At 40.2% G+C, this 22,053-nt stretch overlaps 1 protein-coding gene across 1 annotated transcript in view; it reads left to right on the top strand.

The window, feature by feature from the left end:
* Positions 1 to 22,053, top strand: part of LOC140463271 (coiled-coil and C2 domain-containing protein 2A-like) — a 128,575-nt gene that overhangs the window by 94,601 nt on the left and 11,921 nt on the right. The window contains exons 15-16 of the mRNA XM_072557028.1: positions 19,515 to 19,637; positions 20,200 to 20,258. Coding sequence (XP_072413129.1) covers positions 19,515 to 19,637; positions 20,200 to 20,258 — 182 coding nt within the window. The remainder of the gene's footprint in view (positions 1 to 19,514; positions 19,638 to 20,199; positions 20,259 to 22,053) is intronic.

Here is a 22,053-nt window from a genome sequence, read left to right as displayed (position 1 = left end):
TAGTCAACATGGCTTTGTGTGATGGAAATCATGTCTCACAAACTTGACTGAGTTTTTTGAAGAAGTACAAAAGAGGGTTGATGAGGGCAGAGTGATAGATGTGATCTATATGAACTTCAGTAAGGTGTTCGACAAGGTTCCCCATGGGAGACTGGTTAGCATGGTTAGATCTCATGGAATACCGGGAGAACTAGCCATTTGGATACAGAACTGGCTCAAAGGTAGAAGACAGAAGGTGGTGGTGGAGGGTTGTTTTTCAGACTGGAGGCCTGTGACCAGTGGAGTGCCACAAGGATCGGTGCTGGGTCCTCTACTTTTTGTCATTTACATAAATGATTTGGATGCGATCATAAGCGGTACAGTTAGTAAGTTTGCAGATGACACCAAAATTGGAGGTGTAGTGGACAGCGAAGAAGGTTACCTCAGATGACAACAGGATCTTGATCAGATGGGCCAATGGGCTGAGAAGTGGCAGATGGAGTTTAATTCAGATAAGTGCAAGGTGCTGCATTTTGGGAAAGCAAATCTTAGCAGGACTTATAGCTTAATGGTAAGGTCCTAATGCTGAACAAAGAGACATTGGAGTCTCTTTAGTGAAGAATGTGTTTGGTAGGCTTTCTTTTATTGGTCAGAATATTGAGTAAAGGAGTTAAGAGGTCATGTTGCGGCTTTACAGGACATTGGTTAGGCCACTATTAGAATATTGTGTGCAATTCTGGTCTCCTTCCTATTGGAAAAATGTTGTGAAACTTGAAAGGATTCAGAAAAGATTTACAAGGATGTTGCCAGGGTTGGAGGATTTGAGCTATGAGGAGAGGCTGAACAGGCTGGGGCTCTTTTCCCTGGAGCATCGAAGGCTGAGGGGTGACCTTATAGAGGTTTACAAAATTATGAGGGGCATGGATAGGATAAATAGAAAAAGTCTTTTTCCCTGTGGTCGGGGAGTCCAGAACTGGAGGGCATAGGTTTATGGTGAGAGGGGAAAAATAGAAAAGGGACCTAAGGGGCAACATTTCCATTAAGAGGGTGGTACGTGTATGGAATGAGCTGCCAGAGGATGTGGTGGAGGTTGGTACAATTGCAACATTCAAGAGGCATTTGGATGGGTATATGAATAGGAAGGGTTTGGAAGGATATGGGCCGGGTGCTGGCAGGTGGGACTAGATTGGGTTGGGAAAACTGGTCGGCATGGACAGGTTGGACCGAATGGTCTATTTTCATGCTGTACATCTCTATGACTCTGTGACTCTAAAAGGAAAGATATCAGGGGCTGAATTGTACTTTTGTTTGGGCAAAGTGCTAGTTTGGCAAGTTTCTTGGAGGGCTTTTTTCTGTGAAGCCTAAAGATTTTATTATCTTATCAAGTTTGATTCATTCCTTACCTACCCAATTCCATTTGCACTTAACCATCTGATTCTAGCACCTCTCTACCATCCACTTTATAGAGGACAACGCATCATGGAATGGGCTGGCATCCCTTGCACTGGCACCACTTTTAATATACCATTGTGCACTCAGGTAAGCATTGTCAGTCTAGAGCTGCCCATCATAGTTCCTGATATCTGTCCTGGAAACTTGCCACCTCACTTTGTGAGCACAGATCGAAAGGTCCTGGTGAACACAATGCTGTAGAGGTGGGATGTCCACTTTCCTGAGGAGATAGAAGGTGGTGGTAGAGGATTGCTTTTTGGACTGGAGGCCTGTGACTGGCAGTGTATCGGTGCTAGGTCCACTACTTTTCATCATTTTTATAAGTGATTTTGATGTGAATATAAGAAGCATGTTTAGTAAGTTTGCAGATGGCACCGAAATAGGTATTGTGATGAACAGTGAAAAAGATTATCTCAGAGTACAATGAGATCTTGATCAGATGGGCTAGTGGGCTCAGGAGTGGCAGATAGAATTTAATTTAGATAAATGTGAGGTGTTGCATTTTGATTATGCAAACCAGGGCAGGACTTATACAGTTAATGATAGGGCTTTGGGTCGTGTTGCCGAACAAAGAAATCTAGGAGTGCAAGTACAAAGTTCCCTGAAATTGGAGCCGCAGGCAGACAGGATGGTGAAGAAGGCATTTGACATGCTTGCCTTCATTGGTCAGTGCATAGAAAGTAGGAGTTGGGCATCATGTTGCAGCTGTACAGAATATTGGTGAGACAACTTTTAGAATACTGCATACAAATTTGGTCAGTATTCTACAGGAAGGATGTTGTTAAACTTGAAAGGGTGCAGAAAAGATTTATAAGGATGTTGCCAGTGTTGGGGGATTTCAATGGTAGGGAGAGACTGAAGAGGCTCAGGCCTTTTTTTCCCTGGAGGCTGAGGGGTGATTTTATAGAAGTTTATAAAATCATGAGGGGAATTGATAGGGTAAATAACCAAGGTCTTTTATCTAGCATCCAAAATTAGAAGGCATAGGTTCAGGGTGAGAGGGGAAAGATTTAGAATGACCTGAGGTGGTGACAGAGAATGAAGAAGGTGTTGTGGTTCTGTTCACCGAGCTGGGAATTTGTGTTGCAGATGTTTCGTCCCCTGTCTAGGTGACATCCTCAGTGCTTGCGAACCTCCTGTAAAGCGCTCCTGTGTTGTTTCCTCCGGCATTTATAGTGATTTGACTCTGCCGCTTCCGGTTGTCAGTTCCAGCTGTCCGCTGCAGTGGCCAGTATATTGGGTCCAGGTCGATGTGTTTGTTGATAGAATCTGTGGATGAGTGCCATGTCTCTAGGAATTCCCTGGCTGTTCTCGGTTTGGCTTGTCCTATAATAGTCATATTGTCCCAGTCGAACTCATGTTGCTTGTCATCTGTGTGTGTGGCTACTAAGGATAGCTGGTCGTGTTGTTTCGTGGCTAGTTGGTGTTCATAGATATGGATCGTTAACTGTCTTCCTATTTGTCCTATGTACTGTTTTGTGCAGTCCTTGCATGGGATTTTGTACACTATGTTGGTTTTGCTCATGCTGGGTATCGGTCCTTTGTCCTGGTGAGTTGTTGAACTGACAGCCAGACTAGGACTCATAACAGCACACAAACCAACAGCCACTCTCAGACAACAACTCACCAGGACAAAGGACCCGATACCCAGCATGAGCAAAACCAACGTAATGTACAAACCCTGCATGCTCACTGTGCTTCTCCTTGGGGTGTTAACCCACTTGCACCAAAAGTAATAGCTGTGCCATCCAATTTCATCTCCCCTAATAGTTGCCTCTTTCTTGCTCCATGAGGAAATCAGCCCACAATTGAGCAAAAAGAGTGCAGACATGCGATGGGTTGTCCAACATTTAGGTCCTGAAGGAGAGGATCTTGACTCTGACCACCCTGAGTGACTGACTGCATCTAAGCACCTGGATGAGTATTGGAGGCTATCTTGACTTACTGTGCCAGGCCCTACTAATGGAAGATTATATTCTTTGACATGACTGAAGAATGCCGACAACTATGACAAGCTTCGTGGCTTTGCATCTGCACTTAATGGCATGGCAAACAGCAGGACTGTGAGCCTGGTATCTTTGGCTGAGGAGCAGTGTACTACAATGCAAAGCAATGTAAGGCAAGGTGGTGTAAGATATCTTATTATGATTCTCTTTACTGACTCACTCACAAATGCATTATGTTTACTGTACTGTGTTTCCATTCATTCATTCATAAAACCTCATTTTTGTAGTACGTTTTACTCTTAAAGATAAACTAAATTAAACATCCCTTCCTGGGCTGCTAACCCATTACTGTTTCTTTACACCTTTCAATTCTTATCAGCTCTTGCTGCAATCAGTGTTCCAACCTGTTTTTGTATCAAAGGTTACCCCGAATAAGTGTTAGTTCTGTAACCTACTTGGAACAATGCCACTGCGCAATCATATCTCCATACATCACTCAAAACAATGGAAAGATTACAATATTAATTAGTCCTTAGTAACATCTCTTGGGACCTGAATAGGCTGCAGGTTATTGAACAGATTCCTCCACCAGCATGTCCCTACAGTTTGCTGCTTTTTATCTCTTTGAGATTTCCTTATGTACTATCTATTCCAATAACACTGTACTACCTATTTCTAACTTTTATTTAGGAATACCATCTTCTACTAATGTACAGATTTATACTTTTTAAATACATATTAAATAGGTCCGCTGCCCCTTTTAGGAAACTCACTATCAAAATAGTGCTTCAGTGAAACTGCATAATGAATATGTAGGAACTGCCAGAAACTGACAATAGTAGACAAAATCTCACAACCCAGCTGTGGGAGATCAGTTTAATATTCTGTATTTTTATTTAGTATACATATAATTTCTCACTTATTTAGATCATATTTATCTAGTATTTCTACTAATATTGCTAACTTTAAAGACAAAAGGATTAACACCTCTTAATTATGCAAACTCAGACCAGACAAACATTCTAATCCCATCAGGAGTAACAGTCAGCATTTAGCAAGGGCTTAAACTATCTCATGCTTCCCCAGGACAGATGTCACACAAATTTGTGTACAATAGATTACAATATGTGACATTATATTGCTAAAATTTTAATGTATGTTAAACTGTGTATAAAAGAGGCTACTGTAAAATTACGCTTTGGATTCAATCACCACCTCAAACTGTGACACTGTGGATGCTCAATAAAGAAGTTATTTTCGCCATTCACCGATCTTGGTTGCTATTGAACATGATCCCACTGCAGGGATACTGTGAGTATTAAGGTAGGCTCCAAATGAGTGAATGCTAACAAGTGAACAAATTGGCATTGCAACTTGTTTCAGTCCATGAGCTGAGTGCATTTCTCTGAGCACAAAATGTCTTTGCTGCAGCATTACAATGATGATTGCATTTTTTTCTCCAAGGTACAACATTGAATTGCAGGACAGGCCTGTAACTGGATAAGAAATGTGCCATGAGGTTTCTTAAAGGCTGGCACATATCAGAAGTGCATGTCCATTGATGTGAAGTGCATATGAGGCACACCCTAAGATGTTAGTACCTGATATTCAACATGGAGGTGCTTTGGAGCAAATGATGACTTGAAGTTGTTAGGTATCTGCTGTGATGTCAAGAATTGTCAAGACTTTTCAGCATCTAGTTTGTTTGTTGTGTGCAGTACAATGGAAAGCTGTACATTAATGACGTAAGGTCTGCAGTTAAAAAACATACTAACATACAATATTCAACCTTCATAGGCAACGTGCTGCCTAGAAAGATTTGCCTCAACATTTGGAACTTAGTACAAAGTTGCAGAGTTGTTCCCAACATTGCGATAGACTTTGTTGGACTTCTCGCATTATTCTGACACATTTCTCACCATACCATACTATTCAGACGCCTAAAAGATTCCAATAAAGAGTTCTTGAGCATTATTAAACCAAAACAACTTTAAAAACTGCTAAGACTTGTTTGGAAGAGAAAGATTTACCCCACATTGATTTGGAAAAAAATAACGAATGCCAGGTTATTAGAAATGGTGAACAAGTTTAAGTTGGGAATTAAATGTAGGAAGTAGGAAAGCTGATATAATTGAGGCAAAAGCACATAATTTGTAATTGCTAGAAGATCAAAGCTATCCAGATGGCAATCTAGTTGAATTAACTAAATTACAATTTATAATTCAAGCAATTTGAAAAAGCAAAGAAAATATGTGAACTTCGGAGAGAGGAAGAATAAAAAGGAAAGAGTACTTCAAATGGAGGAGAAGAAAAAAATAATATTTCATTACAAAAGGGAAGAAATAAAGGGAAAAAGCATACAAGCTGAAATAATTCCACAGAGGCTGGTATCCCATTACCAAGTCACTATTTATTTACTTGAAAGTCCTTAACACTGAACCAGCTCCCCAAGAGCCAGCTGTCAGAGCAAACAAGATGTCTGACACTCCTATTTTTATCTGCCAGCCTGGACTCTCTGAATGGACCAGATTAACAGCTCAAATCAGGGAACTCATACTCTGTGAGATCTACCTGGCAATCATTGCATCTCCCCCCCTTTGAGTCTGATGACATAGGCCAGTTCATTTTTTTTTTGTAGCTCCTCCTGGTTTTAGCACTCAGTCGTGTTCCTCCAACTCTGCCTCTAATGCAGGCAGCATGTCATGCACAGTAACTCATCTCTTGCCCCTGCAGCATCTCAGAAGAAATCATTCTCTTCTTCAGGTGACAAAGTCACCGAAGTGGTGACATCTGCTGTGTCCATCTCAGATTCTGAGATACCTTCAATGCTTGATAGAAAGGGAAAACCCATGGGTTCTGGAACAGTCAGATAGGCAGTCAAGGAGCTGGGCACATTTTACTCCTGCAGGGCATTCCCATGTTTCCTTCACCAAACTTCGTCCCCTGAAGTAAACTGTCTTTCTCACCTAGTGGAGACTTGTGTCTAGCATGTGTTCTGACCTATTTTGCTCTCTCCCTCCCAGCTCCAGGAAGATCAGATTTAACCTGGTATGGTGTCTTCTACCCATTAGCAACACTGCTAGAGCTATTCCCGATAGTTGCATGAGGAGTGGTCATAAAATTAAATAGGACCCTGGACAATTTGGTATCTCTTAAAGGCTGTTTCTTTGAGCCTGCCTTCAGAGTTTGGACTGCCCTTTCTGCCAGGACCATCAGATAATGGACAGCATGTAACTGACCTTAATTGATGAATACCATTCGACTTTAGGAAATACTCAAATTCCCTGCTGGTAAGCGATGGCCTTCTATCTGTGACCAACACTTCTGAAAGTCTGTGTATTGCAAAAGATGCATGCATTTTTTCTATCATTGCCTCGATGTTTGTTGAATGAGCTCTATGCACATCCAGCCACTTGAGTGGGTATCCACAATGACTAAGGACATTGAACCTATGAAAGGACCTGCGTTGTTGACATGTAACTATGTCCAGGCTTTACTTGCTATTCTTATAAATGTAGGTGAGCTGCTGGCAGTAATTTGCATCCTTGTTGGCACTTTGGCACTGCCCCATCAATGCAGCTATGTCCACATCCAATCCTGGCCATCAGACATAACGTCTCACCAACATCTTCATTTTGGAAATCCGTGGATGACCCCAGTGGAGTTCAGCCAATATCTAGCAGTGACCTTTGCTTAGGAGAATCACTCTTGCTCCCCACAATAATATGCTGTCCTCTCGTGTTCTGGTCTCCCCGGGCCCAAAAAGGTTTCAATTCTAGTTGTGATGGCATTTTGGTTTTCTCCCATCACCACCAGCTATTTCAGTTTTGCCAGGACCAGATCTTTCTGTGTTCAAAGTCTGATATTGTCAGCTGTGACTGGAAATATGTCTGGAAAATTTAAACCATTACGTAGTCTTCCAGTGGTGGAACTACCAGTGGTGTATCTGCCAACAGGAGACAGCTCAATGCATCCTCATTTATGACTTGGCTTCCTGGACAGTGTTCCAACTTGTAATTATGCACACTTAGTATGAGAGCCCATTGCTGAATTCAGCCTGAAGCTACGGGCGACATTGCCTTGCCCTTTAGAAAAAGACCTAGCAGGAGTTTGTGGGCCATTATTATTACAAATTTATATCTGTATAAGAACTTGTGTAACTTTCTGACACCAATTATAACCACCAAACCTTCCTTCTCTATCTGGATGTATTTACGCTCTCCATTAGCTGAAGTCCTGGATGCATACACAACTGGGCGTTCCTCTCCATTGGACCACCTGTGAGCTAATACTACCTTGATATCATACAGGGTGGCATCATATGTCAATACCATTTCTTGCTTGAGATCATGGTGTGCCAACACTTTAGAGGATAATTTCTGTTTTCTCACTTTCCTGAAAGCTGTACAGAGGAACCTTGATTATCTGAACGAGATGGGCGGGCACTATTTTGTTTGAATAATTGTTGATTTGGATAATCAATCTTAGTTTAAACAAGGGAAGCCATGCTGATCTAATACTGTTCCAGAGAATTTGTTTAAATCTATAATTTTAAGATATTGAGTGCAAGAAGACACAGACTTCACATGGTGAACAAAATAAAGCAATGATAACACAAGAAAACTTCTTAAAAATGCAGCAGTAGTTAATATTTAGCAAGTAGTGGTGAAAATAGCATTAAACAAGGTCCTGAACAACTTCCACAATCGCAAGAGCATTTGTCAGCCTCCTGAACGCAGTCTCGTGGTAGAAAGACAGAAGCACCACCCTGCACATTACGATCTCATCCATTTTTTTCATGAATGGCCCAGTAAAGTGACAGGAATATAGTTCTGTAAAACACTTAATTTTGCAAAGGGCTGTGTAACAACCTTTACCTAAAAAAATCCAGTCGCTGATGCTTGAGTTGCTTGTGTTTGTTTGTTTTTGCCAGTGTTTTCACATCTTCTTTAGTACAGGTAATCCAAATGCACTTACCTCTGATGTAAGGTTTTTGCTTCTTTGGATAATCCAGAGTTTGGATAATCGATATTTGGATAATCGAGGTTCCTCTGTACTTGGTTACACAACTATTTCCAAGACTGGCCCTTTTTTATGATATTTATGCAAAGGTACCAGGATGGAGGTCAGGTTATGTATGAATCTTCCATAATAATTCACCAGCCCAACGAACGACCTAAGCTTCATTATAGATGTGGGAGCCAGGTTACCTTTGATCACCCTCACTTTACCTCCCAACAGGTATGACCCAGTCTTGTTGATTCTGTAGACCAAGTAGGTCACTTGGGGTGCCTGGAACAAACATTTTTCTGTTCTAAGGTGTGTGCCTACCTGGGAGACATGTCGAAGGACTATGGGCAAGTTCTCTAAATGCTCCTTTTTGGTCTTCCCTGTTATTAACACAGTGTTAACTTGTAAAATGTACTCCATCGTCCATTGAAAATCAGCGCAGGCTGACAATAATAACATTGGCAGGTTCATATATTGGTACAAAACTTTGTGTTTATTAGTGCAGCTTACTTCTGGGAATCCTCATCTAACCACAATTACAAGTATGCATAGCTCATGTCCAGCTTCATGAAAGATGGCCCCCCTGCCCGCTTTCTGTGGAAATCTTCTATAATAGAGACTGGGCATTATCCAGCTGCAAAAAACAATTTACATTTGGTTAAATCTCCATAAAGGCAAACCAAACAAACTGGGCTTCACAATCAGTACATCCGGTATTGCCCTTTCCACAAACTGGACTGGTTTGATGATTCCTTCGTTTTCCATCCTTCTGATTTCTGCCTTTACTTTTCCTTATTAGGCAAATGGCACTGGGTGGGCCTTGCAGAATCACACAGAATCCCAACAGTGTGGAAGCAGGCCATTCTGCCATTGAGTCCACACCAACCCTCTGAACAGCATCCCACCCAGACCTACCCTATCCCTGTGACACTGCATTGCCCATTGCTAACCCAGCTAGCCAACACATCCCTGAATACTATGGGCAATTTAGCATGGCTAAACTATCTAACCTGCACATCTTTGGACTGTGGGAGGAAACCAGAGCATCCTGAGGAAACCCACACAGAATGTGCAAACTACACACATACACAGTTGCCCAAGGGTGGAAGCAAACCTGGATCTCTGGTGCTGTGAGGCATCAGTGCTAACCATTGAGCCACCATGCCCTTATTACTTCCTGGTTAACATGCAAAGTAGCCTTGTTTCCTTTGATAGCTCCTTGATCTTCTTGAAAAACTTCTGGATATTTAATTAGGACTTCACTCAGGCAGCCATTTTTGAATTGACAAATGTTGAGCCAATCTAAGTGAATCTTTCTCAACCAATTTTCAGTGAAAATCTGTGGAGAGAGAAACAGATTTGACGTTTTGAGTCCAATTCTAGTTTTTATGTTGTTGACAAAGGGAAGAAGAGCAGGAGGAACAAATAGTGAGGTTGCCTGGAGCAAAAGATAAAGAAAATGCCAATGGTGGTAGAGGTGTTGTACAGATGCAGAGTAGAAGCTTATGGTAATATAGGTCAACTCTGCCGTCAGCATTCCTTTGCAAACAAAACAAGGTGAGGGTTAGGGTTAGTAATCACAAGGAGAACAGTGTTCATGGTATGAAGTTGTTTTTAATCCTGAATGTTATAGAGTACCTCCATGGAAAATAAGGAGCCTGCATGAAGCTTTGCTGGAGCAATGCAGCAAGACTAGGACAGAAGTGCTAGCATGAGAGTTAGATAGTGTATTTAAATGAAAAGCAACTGGATAGTAAGTGTCATTTTACAGAGAGAGGGAAGGTATTCAGCAAAGTGATCACCTAATCTACTTTTGGTCTCGTGATGTAGAGGAGATTGTATTGTGAGCAGTGAATATAGTTGACTAGTTTGAAAGAGGCACCCTGTAGGAGTAAATTGCTTTTTGACCTGCACAGTGTGTTTTGGGCTTTGGCAGTGAGGAGGTTAAAATGCAAGTGTTACATTTTTGTAATTGCATGAAAAGGTACCATTGGAGGTGGCAGGTGTGGGGGGGAGCTGTGAGGATATGTTAAGAGTAATGGGACAAGTGTCTTCTTTGGAAATAAAAACAGAAGTTGCTGGAAAAGATCAGCAGGTTTGAGAAGAGAAATCAAAGTTGATGTTTCGGGTCTGGTGACCATTCCTCAGAACTCAGACCTTTGGAAGGCTGACAAGGGACTGCAAGAGAAGATGTGTTTTGTTGTGGCATCTTGCCACAGCAGGTAGAAATGGCAGAGGATAATCCTTTGAATGTAGACCGTGACAAGGCAGTAAGTAAACACAAGTGCACCTGTATTGTTGTTCTTGAAGAAAGATGCAAGGGTAAGGACAGACCCGCATGAAATGGGTTGGGCACACCTGAGAGCCCTGTTAACCCTGGTAGTTGAGAGTTCATCAGTTGAGGAAAATGGAAGAGAAGTTGGAAGCACCTCTGTGCAATGTGTCATCATTGGAACAGAAGTAACAGAGATGGAGAACCTCGAAGAATGGATGGAGTCCTTATAGGAGGTAGGGTGTGAGGAAATGTAATCAAGGTAACAATGGAAGTTAGTGGGTTTGTGATAGATATTGGTGGAAAGCCTAGGTCCAGAAATGGAGACAGAGTAATCAAGACAGGGAAGTAGGTGAGATGAGGATGGAAAATGGATTTTTTTTTCCAGTTTCAGACCTGAGTAGGAAGCTGCACTTTTGGCTTACTGAAAGAGTAGTTTTGTGAAGTTCCTTGAATAGGACTGCAACAAGGAATGTTCCATTTACCCCATAAAGAGACAGGCATATCTTAAACCTGTCCTGGTAGCCAGAATCACACCTTTTATTTGTAGAATGTGAGATGAGTTAAAGGAGAAATTATTCAAAATGCAGAGGATTTGAGTCAGTGAAGAAGACTGGTGGTAGATAGGGACCGTTTCATAGAAGAAACAGAGAGCCTTCAGAACATTCTGATGGAGATGAACGTGTAGAAGGATTGTTTGTTCATGGTAGTGAGAAAGTGGCTGCACCTAGGAAACTGGAAATTATGGAATGACATGAAGTATGTAACAGTATGTTTATTGTTTAGGTCCAAAGAAACTAACCCAGATCAAAGCAAATATCCAGTACATTTTAGAAAATCACTTAATTGAATCCAGTCAAAGTAGCTGGAGTTCTCTAGTTGTCTTCGTGTCTAAGCCTGATGATACAATCAGATTCTTCTTAGCTCATGTAACGGTCAATGCAGTACTTAAAGTGATTCCTAACCAATTCTTTACTTGGAAGATTGTATTGACAGAGTTTGCAGTGCCAGATTTCAAACTAAAATAGATTTGATAAAGGCACTGGCAGGTTCCTTTAATGCCGTCAGCCCAAGGAATATCAGTCTTTAGTGTACCAGCCAGACTTTTCTAATGCCAAGAGGTGTCATTTGGGCTAAAAGAAATGTTCCAGTCACTTTCCAGAAACTGACTAATCAAAGGGTAGCCTGTGTTCCTTATTATACAGTTTATTTTGATAATATTCTGATATGCAATGGCACTTGAAATCATAACTATGAACAATTAGAAGTTCAACTTAGAAAATTGCCATTTCAGCTGAGTTAACAATAAGCCTTGTTAAAAGTGAGTTTGCAAAAACATAGATATCTTACCTATATCATGTCGTACGACAGTGACAAGAGCTACCAAAACAGCATAAGTGCAACCTTTTGGAATGTAATGGAATTTGATGCCCCTAAAATTAAATGAGAAATCAAGGATTACTTGGAAGAGTGGAATTGGTTTGTATCACAAATTTTACGAAATCTTAGCACAACAGCTGTTGTAGTGATGGATTTGTTCCAAATAAAAGCAAAGTTACAGTGGTCAGGAGAGTGTCAGGCATCCTTTGAGAAGTTTTTTTTTACTTTTTCATTTCATGGGATGTGGGCATCGATGGCTGGGCCAACATTTATTGCCCATCCCTATTTGCCCTTGAGAAGGTGGTAGTGAGCTGCCTTCTTGCTGTGGGTTGACCCATAATATCATTAGGGAGGGAATTCCAGGATTTTGACCCAGCATAGTGATATATTTCCAAGTCCGGATGATGAGTGGCTTGGAGGGGAACTTGAAGATATTGGTCATTCTATCTATCGGCTGCCCTTGTCCTTCTAGATGGCTGGCATTAATTGGAACCTTAACTTGAAATTAATCTTGACCAATGAACCAATGAACCAATGTTGGGTCCCCCTACTTTCATTAAATCCTTCTAAGTAGCAAGAAGATGAGTCAGACATAGATGGATTCCCTACTGTGCAGATAGAGGTCATTTGACCCATTAAGTTTGCACTGACTAAAGAGCATCCTTCCCAGTCTCACCCAACCATTCCCTTAACCCCATTTTTATTATGGCTAATCCACCAAGCCAGTACATCTTTGGACCATGGGAGCACTCAGTGTGAACCCATGCAGACACAGGGAAAATGTACAAACTCCACGCAGACAGTGATCCAAGGCTGAGGTTCAACCCAGGCCCCTGGTGCTGTGAGACAGTAGTGCTAACTATCATACCACCCATTGGGATTCTTTTCCAAAAAGCTAAATCAATACCAAAAGAGATATTCCACAATGGAAAAAGAAACCATGAAATTGTAATTGGCTCTTAAACACATACACAGGGAATCACAGGTATCCACTGATCATACCTGCTATCCGATGTGAAAAAGTTCAAAAATCAGAATCTCACTAGTGATATCAAGAATTAACTTCAGTTGAATTATTTAAGTACCAAAAAGATACCAATGGCAGATGCCATAGACTACCAGACCATAGGCGGTTGTCTCTTTAGAGAGAGAGATGGCTGAATGAATAAATGAACGAATGAATGATTTCTTGTCATATATATCTTGGAGATACAATGAAAAGTGTTTTGTTACCAAAGTACAGTGCCATTTTGAGTTACAGTAAGAATAAAAAGAAATTATTTAAATAAGAGTTCATATTCTGTTCAAATTGGTGACTCAAACACAGCTTCAGGGCTTCTGCAAGGTTTATACAAAATGTTCCAGTTCTCAAGTTGTCCTGTTCTGGGAACAGCAATGCTGACACCAATGTCCCAGGAGACCCTGACTCTGCTGCCACCTCCTGCCTCATCAATAGTGCCAAGAGTCCAGGCTCTGGACCTTCCACCACCAGTAGTTCCTGCTGCGGGCACTGCCACTGCCCAGAGTCCAGAATCCATGCCTATTGCCACCAGGAGTTCAGGCTTTGGGCACTGCCACTGCTACCAGGAGTCCCGATCCATGCCGCTAATACTGCAGCCATTGCCCCCTGATACTGGGCCAGCCTCGTAGATGAAGAAGAAAGGAAGAAGAAAAAGAAAAAGACTAATAGTACATAGAGAAAATGATGCTGTCAGCCTGGAAATGAATGGGCTCCAATAAGTCTCAACCTACCTACCATGCTGGCACTATTTTGGATAATGATAGTGGTTTAATCTTTGGATCACCAGTCTTAGTTGAGGTGAGAGATTGAAAAGGTGAGACCTTCATAGTAACTGTAGCTGGTGTTGGAATTGAACTCATATTGCCATCAAACCAACACACCTAACCAACACCCATAGCTAAGGTAATGATATAGCATACATGAGAATGAGTGTGTTAACTATGTCTTAATTTTTTTAAAAGATCTGTGCTTGTCTACACATTGGGATGGAATGCATTTGAAGATAGAATTTAACTTATTTCAAGTTTGGAGATTATGGTGCATTCATATTTAATCTTTTCTGTGGGCTTCAGTTTGAAGTGTTGTGCTTGCCTTGATATTTCTTTAAGAGGCCAATGAAAGCACAGTGGAATGTCTTTAAAAGAGGGCATTTGTTGAAAGTCACATGTGTTGTGTTATGACCAGTCTCAGGTAAAAGTGCCCTAATTTATTATGATGCTGGTCAGGACATCTCCAAATTGTTACACTTCTGGGTGATGAGGGAAGAACTGACTCCGCTTCTTTACTCAATCTCCCTTTTGCTTGGGTTGGATGCAATAGGTTTAGCACAGGGGATCCCTTCTCTTATGGATATCTTACCCAGTTCCATTGTATTTATGATCTCAAAGAAGAGAATTTAACTAGGCTTTTTTGGATAAACTAAAGAGTAGCTTATGAATTACTAAAATTATAACAATTATAAAACACAACACACATCCATAAGATTAAAAATGAAAAGTTAGAAAAAAGATAAATTACTCAGTTTTTGGCTTGACTGCGATCAATTAATGGTGGAATATTATGCTGTTAATTTGGTTGGTGCTGTTAGCACTGAGCTTGGTCTTCAGATTCTTTATTTTGCAAATTAGCTGAATAAAGTTTTGCTGTTTTCTCTTAGATAGTGGATTTGTTGACTTGTGACTTGTATCCAAAAATTTTAATGAGAGAGAGAGAGAGAGAGAGACTTTTTTTAACTTGCCATGAATGTTCTTCAGCTGTGACCTTTGCAGTACATGCCAACCAAATAGAACTGAACACAAGACCAGAACTCAGAAATCTGAGTTGCAGCTGCTTTTTAAGCCCTTCTGTTGTGTGTTGCTAGAATGAGAAATATATGGACGTATTGCACCTAAATTTGAAGGGGCTAATATACTGGCAGGGAGATTTGCTAGAACTGCTCGGGAGGATTTAAACTTGTAAGGTGGGTGGGGTGGGACCCAGGGAGATAATGAGGAAAGAGATCAATCTGAGACTGGCACAGTTGAGAACAGAAGTGAGTCAAACAGTCAGGGCAGGCAGGGACAAGTAGGACTAATAAATTAAACTGCATTTCTTTCAATGCAAGGAGCCTAGCAGGGAAGGCAGATGAACTCAGAGCACAGTTAGGAACATGGGACTGGGATATCATAGCAATTATAGAAACATGGATCAGGGATGGGCAAGACTAGCAGCTTAATGTTCCAGGATACAAATGCTACAGGAAGGATAGAAAGGGAGGCAAGAGAGGAGGGGGAGTGGCATTTTTGATAAGGGATAGCATTATAGCTGTGCTGAGGGAGGATATTCCTGGAAAAACATCCAGGGAAGTTATGTGGGTGGAACTGAGAAATAAGAAAAGGATGATCACCTAATTGGGATTGTATTATAGACCCCCTTATAGTCATAGGGAAATTGAGAAACAAACTTATAAGGAGATCTCAGCTATCTGTAAGAATAATAGGGTAGTTATAGTAGGGGATTTTAACTTTCCAAACATCGACTGGGACTGCCATAGTGTTAAGAGTTTAGATGGAGAGGAATTTCTTAAGAGTGTACAAGAAAATTTTTGGTTTCAGTATGTGGATGTACCTACTAGAGGAGGTGCAAAACTTGACCTATTTTTGGGAAATAAGGCAGAGCAGGTGACTGAGGGGTCAGTGGGGGGGCACTTTGGGGCCAGTGACCATAATTCTATTTGATTTAAAATAATGATGGAAAAGGATAGACCAGATCTAAAAGTTGAAGTTCTAAATTGGAGAAAGGCCAATTTTGACGGTATTAGGCAAAAACTTTCGAAAGCTGATTGGGGGCAGATGTTCGCAGGACGGATGGACAATGGGAAGCCTTCAGAAATGAGATAACGAGAATCCAGAGAAAGTATATTCCTGTTAAGGTGAAAGGAAAAGCTGGTAGGTATAGGGAATGCTGGATGACTAAAGAAATTGAGGGTTTCATTAAGAAAAAGAAGGAAGCATATGTAAGATATAGACAGAATAGATCGAGTGAATCCTTTGAAGAGTGTAAAGGAAGTCGGAGTATAATTAAGAGGGAAATCAGAAGGGCAAAAAGGGGATAGCTTTGGCAAATAGAATTAAGGAGAATCCAAAGAAGTTTTACAAATACATTAAGGACAAAAGGGTAACTATGGCGAGAATAGGGCCCCTCAAAGATCAGCAGGGCGGATTTTGTGTGGAGCCGCAGAAAATGGGGGAGATACTAAATTAGTATTTTGCACCAGTATTTACTGTGGAAAAGGATATGGAAGATATAGACTGTAGGGAAATAGATGGTGACACTTTGCAAAATGTCCAGATTACAGAGGAAGAATTGCTGGATGTCTTGAAACAGGTAAAGGCGGATGAATCCCCAGGACCTGATCAGGTGTATCCTGGAACTCTGTGGAAAGCTACAGAAGTGATTGCTGGGCCTCTTGCTGAGATATTTGTATCATCGATAGTCACAGGTGAGGTGCCAGAAGACTGGGGCAAGTTGTTGGAAGGAATCCTGAGGGACAGGATGTACATGTATTTGGAAAGGCAAAGACTGATTAGGGATAGTCAACATGGCTTTGTGCGTGGGAAATCATGTCTCACAAACTTGATTGAGTTTTTTGAGGAAGTAACAAAGAGGATTGATGAGGGCAAAGTGGTAGATGTGATCTAAAGGGACTTCAGTAAGGTGTTCGACAAGGTTCCCCATGGGAGACTGATTAGCAAGGTTGGATCTCATGGAATACAGGGAGAACTAGCCATTTGGATACAGAACTGGCTCATGGTAGAAGTCAGAGGGTGGTGGTGGAGGGTTGTTTTTCAGACTCGAGGTCTGTAACCAGTGGAGTGCCACAAGCATCGGTGCTTGCTCCTCTACTTTTTGTCATTTACTTAAATGATTTGGATGCGAGCATAAAAGGTACAGTTAGTAAGTTTGCAGATGACAACAAAATTGGAGATGTAGTGGACAGCAAAGAGGGTTACCTCAGATTATAACAGGATCTTGACCAGATGGGCCAATGGGCTGAGAAGTGGCAGATGGATTCAGATAAATGTGAGGTGCTGCATTTTGGGAAAGCAAATCTTAGCAGGACTTATACACTTAATGGTAAGGTCCTAGGGTGTGTTGCTGAACAAAGAGACCTTGGAGTGCAGGTTCATAGCTCCTTGAAAGTGGAGTCACAGGTAGATAGGATAATGAAGAATGCATTTGGTATGCTTTCCTTTATTGGTCAGAGTATTGAGTACAGGAGTTGGGAAGTCATGTTGCAGCTGTACAGGACATTAGTTAGGCCACTGTTAGAATATTGAGCACAATTCTGGTCTGCTTCCTATTGGAAAGATGTTGTGAAACTTGAAAGGGTTCAGCAAAGATTTACAAATATGTTGCCAGGGTTGGAGGATTTGAGCTATGGGGAGAGGCTGAACATGCTGGGGCTGTTTTCCCTGGAGTGTTGGAGACTGAGGGGTGACCTTATAGAGGTTTACAAAATTATGAGGGGCATGGATAGGGTAAATAGGCAAAGTCTTTTCCCTGGGGTGGGGATGTCCAGAACTAGAGGGCATAGGTTTAGGGTGAGAGGGGAAAGATATAAAAGAGACCTGTGGGGCAACTTTTTCACACAGAGAGTGGTACGTGTATGGAATGAGCTGCCAGAGGAAGTGGTGGAGGCTGGTACAATTGCAACATTTAAAAGGCATTTGGATGTATATATGAATAGGAAGGGTTTGGAGGGATATGGGCCGGGTGCTGGCAGGTGGGACTAGATTGGGTTGGGATATCTGGTTGGCATGGATGTGTTGGACTGAAGGGTCTGTTTCCATGCTGTACATCTCTTTGACTCTATATATTTTGCCAAGAATTAGTTTCTTATATGTCTTGTCCATATAGGGGATATAGATCATCGGAAATAGTTTCTGCTAAGGTGGTAAAGGCTGCCATTGTTTCTGTAACCACAGGATTACAGTTCCACTTTTGTATTGCAGCTCTTCCTTTAAAGTGTCTATATCTGAAGTTCCTTGACAACCTTGAGATGTGGTTTTCTATGCTCTCTTGGGACTGAGAAGATTCCACCCAGAAATGTTTTAGATAGTCACAGACTTACATCCTTATTTACATTTGAATTTAGAATCCAAGCCATTTTTAGTTTGCATGTCCCTTTCAATATTTTTTAAATTAAAAAAAACTGTCTTACTTAAATAGTTAACACGTCCATAAATAATTTGGCACTATAATCAGTTATCATGACACTTGTGATAACTGTTTGTTTACTACAGACATCTGCCCACCTTTACAAATATCAGGTTCCAATGTCTCCTTTGCTATTGTTTTGGTTTTTGATTCATGGCTAGCTTGGGGACAGAAAAGTGCTTCTCAGTCCAGCTCTCCTTGTTTCTGGAAAATCTCTTGTTGTTGGTCCAGAGTGGTAGCTGGAGGCTTGGTCCCAATTGAAACTTGATTATTGTGATTCCGATACAAGCTGCATTGGCAAATATCGTGTAATAAATTGCTTGTGATTGGTGCCTTCATGCAAAAGAACATTAGACAGTCAGCCATCTAAATGTTCCACACGTTCTCCTGGCTTCTTCCTTTCAAAAACTAACACTTATTGACCCAAAGTGTCCTTGTCCCAAAATGAATCGCTGTGGAAAGAAAACTGTAGAAAGAAAACTAAAGAAAACCCTTACCCAGAGTATTTTTAGGTGTTTTTTAAATGAGTAAACATTTATATTTTCATATGACAAAATGAGTAAGTTAACCAGTTTTGCATTATCTTTGAATATGCTATATTTGGGATAAATAACTTATTTTGTGTTCATTAAAGACTGGTTGACGGATCTTTTTAAGTCTAATACAGAGCAAGTGTATGATTAGCCATTTTGGGAACAGGATAAATCAATTCGATTCATGTTGTGGACTAGTAGAACTAGAGAAAGACAGTTTACTCCTCTCATCATTGTCATAATAGTATATTTCGCTGTAAACTGAAGTAGTTCCCAAACTTTTGCATTCTACATAAGGAAATATTGCAATAAAATATGGTGTTAATGATCTTTGGAGAAAACATTACCTGCAATTTGATTAAAAAAATATATTTCTTTGGAAATTTGAGAGATATAGACAATATGAAACCTACTGAAAGCTAATCCAAAAGCAAAATACTGTGGATGCTGGAAATTTGATATAGAAACAGAAAATACTGGAAATACTCAGCAGGTCTGACAACATCTGTATAGAAAGGAACAGAGTTAATGGAGAACTGTGAAACAGAATGCCTGATGAAATATCATCACCTAACATTTACCTTTTCTCTTCACAACTGCTGTCAGACCTATTGAGTGTATTATACTTATTGGTACTTTTTAAACTATTAAAATTTTAATTTTTGGAGCATAATAAAATATTTTTTTAATTATGTATGAACTCTTGAAATATGTTCTCACAGGTCTGGGTTAATATTCAAAAGAACAGTCTCCCAATGAGTGTAAATTTTGATGTCACAAAGGAATATAATTGGCGGCCATTCTTCACCAAGGGTTCTCAGAATTATGTATTATCTTCTGTACAGGTAATTTATTCTAGGTTATCTGAAATATCAACATCAACATTATGGCTTTTGTCTTTCCTGAGACCAAATGTTTGTTAGTCTCGTGATCTTGAAATAACTTTTACCTGCTAATACACAATTGCTTGTTTTGAAACAATTTTTAATAAAGAATATAGAACCGTGAGACATAATCTCAGGGTAAAGGTTAGACCATTTAAGACTAAGAATTTCTTCACTCAAAAGTTAGTGAATCTTTGGAATTCTCTGCCACCGAGGTTTGTAGAAGCTCAATTACCAAATATGTTTCAGACAGAAATCAAGAGATTCCTGGTTTTGAATGACATCAAGGAATATGGGATAGCACAAGGAAGTGGCATTGAGTGAGATGATCAGTCATAAACTATTTGAATGTGAGAGCAGGGCTGAATGGCCTACTCATGCTTCTATATTCCTATATACCTTAAATTAAATAACTTTATCTGTTTGTTGCACATAGAATATTTTAATTTTATTGGTTCAATAATATGAAGAAATTATTTTTATTAGATACATCTGTAACATACAATACTAAAATATTTTCTAGCCGCAAGAACTAATCTACTACTCCACAGAAAGAAGCCTTGTTGATAAATTACAGAGCAGGTAGAAGCTATATTTATTATTGTATTTGTTGAATACTTATTTCAATGTACAAAACCAGTACATTATCTTAAAAGGTAAAGGTTCTACCTCTGTAAGGCAACCAGATCAACTTAAGGTAGAGAATAAATCTAAAAGCAGAAGCTTACAAAAATGCAAAAAAAAGTGAAAATTCAGCAGATTGGGAGAACTGTAAAAAGCAACAATTAGTTAAGGAAACATGGATCCATTAAAGACAAATGCAAGTTATAGTGTAAATCAACATGAAATAGTTGGCAAACTTGTTAAACAAATTTGTTGCATTCAATTCATCATCATAGTACACTCTGTACTCATTTAAAGTTGTGGCTATATTCCTGATAAATCCAACATTAACTTAATCAACTTTCAGTGAATTTGATTTTCTCATTAAAACAAACATAAAAACTGTAATTCAGAATGGAATTTTCCCAGTCCTGAATGCTGTGGGCAATAGTGAGACGGATGGGAAAATTCAAAGAAAGGAAAAATGAGATTCTCGATGTCAAGTAAAAGAAATATGATTTTTTAGCTTAAGGTTTTAATGGCCAGGTGAAAATGTTGCCTATGAGTGGCTAGGATCTATTTGCATCATTTATATATGGAGGTTGCTATTTTCTCAGGTAGCAGCAAGATTGTTCAAAACGCAAGGTGAGAGTCAGAGAGGTTCGCTGGCAGCTGTGGCTTGCCAAGGTCTTCTCCAGTGAGGCTGATGCTTATGTCAATGTCAATCTCCATGGATGGAGGTTTCAGGGTGTCAATACCCATGGAGTGTGCCCTGAGGTGAAAATGAAAAATGGCTGCCAGCATACTTGATGTCAGTTGATTGTGTTTTTTTTTGTCTGAGCAAGCAGGCTTCATTGGTAAGCAATATAGTCCTTTCGAGGGGCAAATGTGTTAACCAAGAACTCACATTACGGATCAAAGACATTTGTCATCACAAATTTCTGCTTGTATATTTTATGCTAGTTGATTACAAATCCAGGACATAGCAGTCTTAATCATGAGATTGATCATTATGACTTAATCAGAATAATCTCTATGAAGCAGAAGTAATCACAAGTGTCATGATCAAAGTTAAGAATCCTAATATACTATTGACATTTTAACTTGTAATTCCAAATTATGTATGTTTTTTTTAAAAAAAGGGTTGATATAGTCAAAAATGATAGCGATGCAAATTAAGCAGCTGTCGGGGGAGAGACCCATGGAATGTACATTTGAGCTGTGAATTACTAGCTTGCTGCACTTGAACTGGTGCACAGCTGAGCTTCAAATATGGTGCTAGTGGCATGAACACTGGAAGATGCCCTGTGAGCATTTCTGCCACTTGGAGACAAGATAGTGCACAAACAGCACCATGGAAGACTGCTGTATACTTAATAAGGGGAAGATGACACTGCGATTCTCCAGTACGGACCTCAAATTCCTGGTAGGGAGATGGTGCAGAGAAGGGCTAGCCTCTTCCTGGAGAAGCAGCGGAGGAGGCCACATCACCATACCCTAACTATCAATATAGCACTTAGTGTTGTGAATGTGGGTGAGTTTATAGATTATTTTGGCTAAATCGGTGCTGTATAGATAATCTTTTCTGTTAAATGCTGGCCTTTTCGCTGAACTAAGCCTGAAAAAGACATTTATCTGTATGGAGAAATCTGATGTTAAATATGCAATTATCACTTAAACAAATTAATTTATTGGAGTGATAACCCATTCTTGTGTTGAACATTTAAATTTTTTCCTGTGAACTTAAGGCTGTTTGACCAAATGCCAATTGGAA

This window comes from Chiloscyllium punctatum, chromosome 38 (assembly GCF_047496795.1).
Source record: "Chiloscyllium punctatum isolate Juve2018m chromosome 38, sChiPun1.3, whole genome shotgun sequence".
NCBI classification, from domain to species: domain Eukaryota; kingdom Metazoa; phylum Chordata; class Chondrichthyes; order Orectolobiformes; family Hemiscylliidae; genus Chiloscyllium; species Chiloscyllium punctatum.
This window is presented reverse-complemented; position numbering and strand designations above follow the sequence as displayed.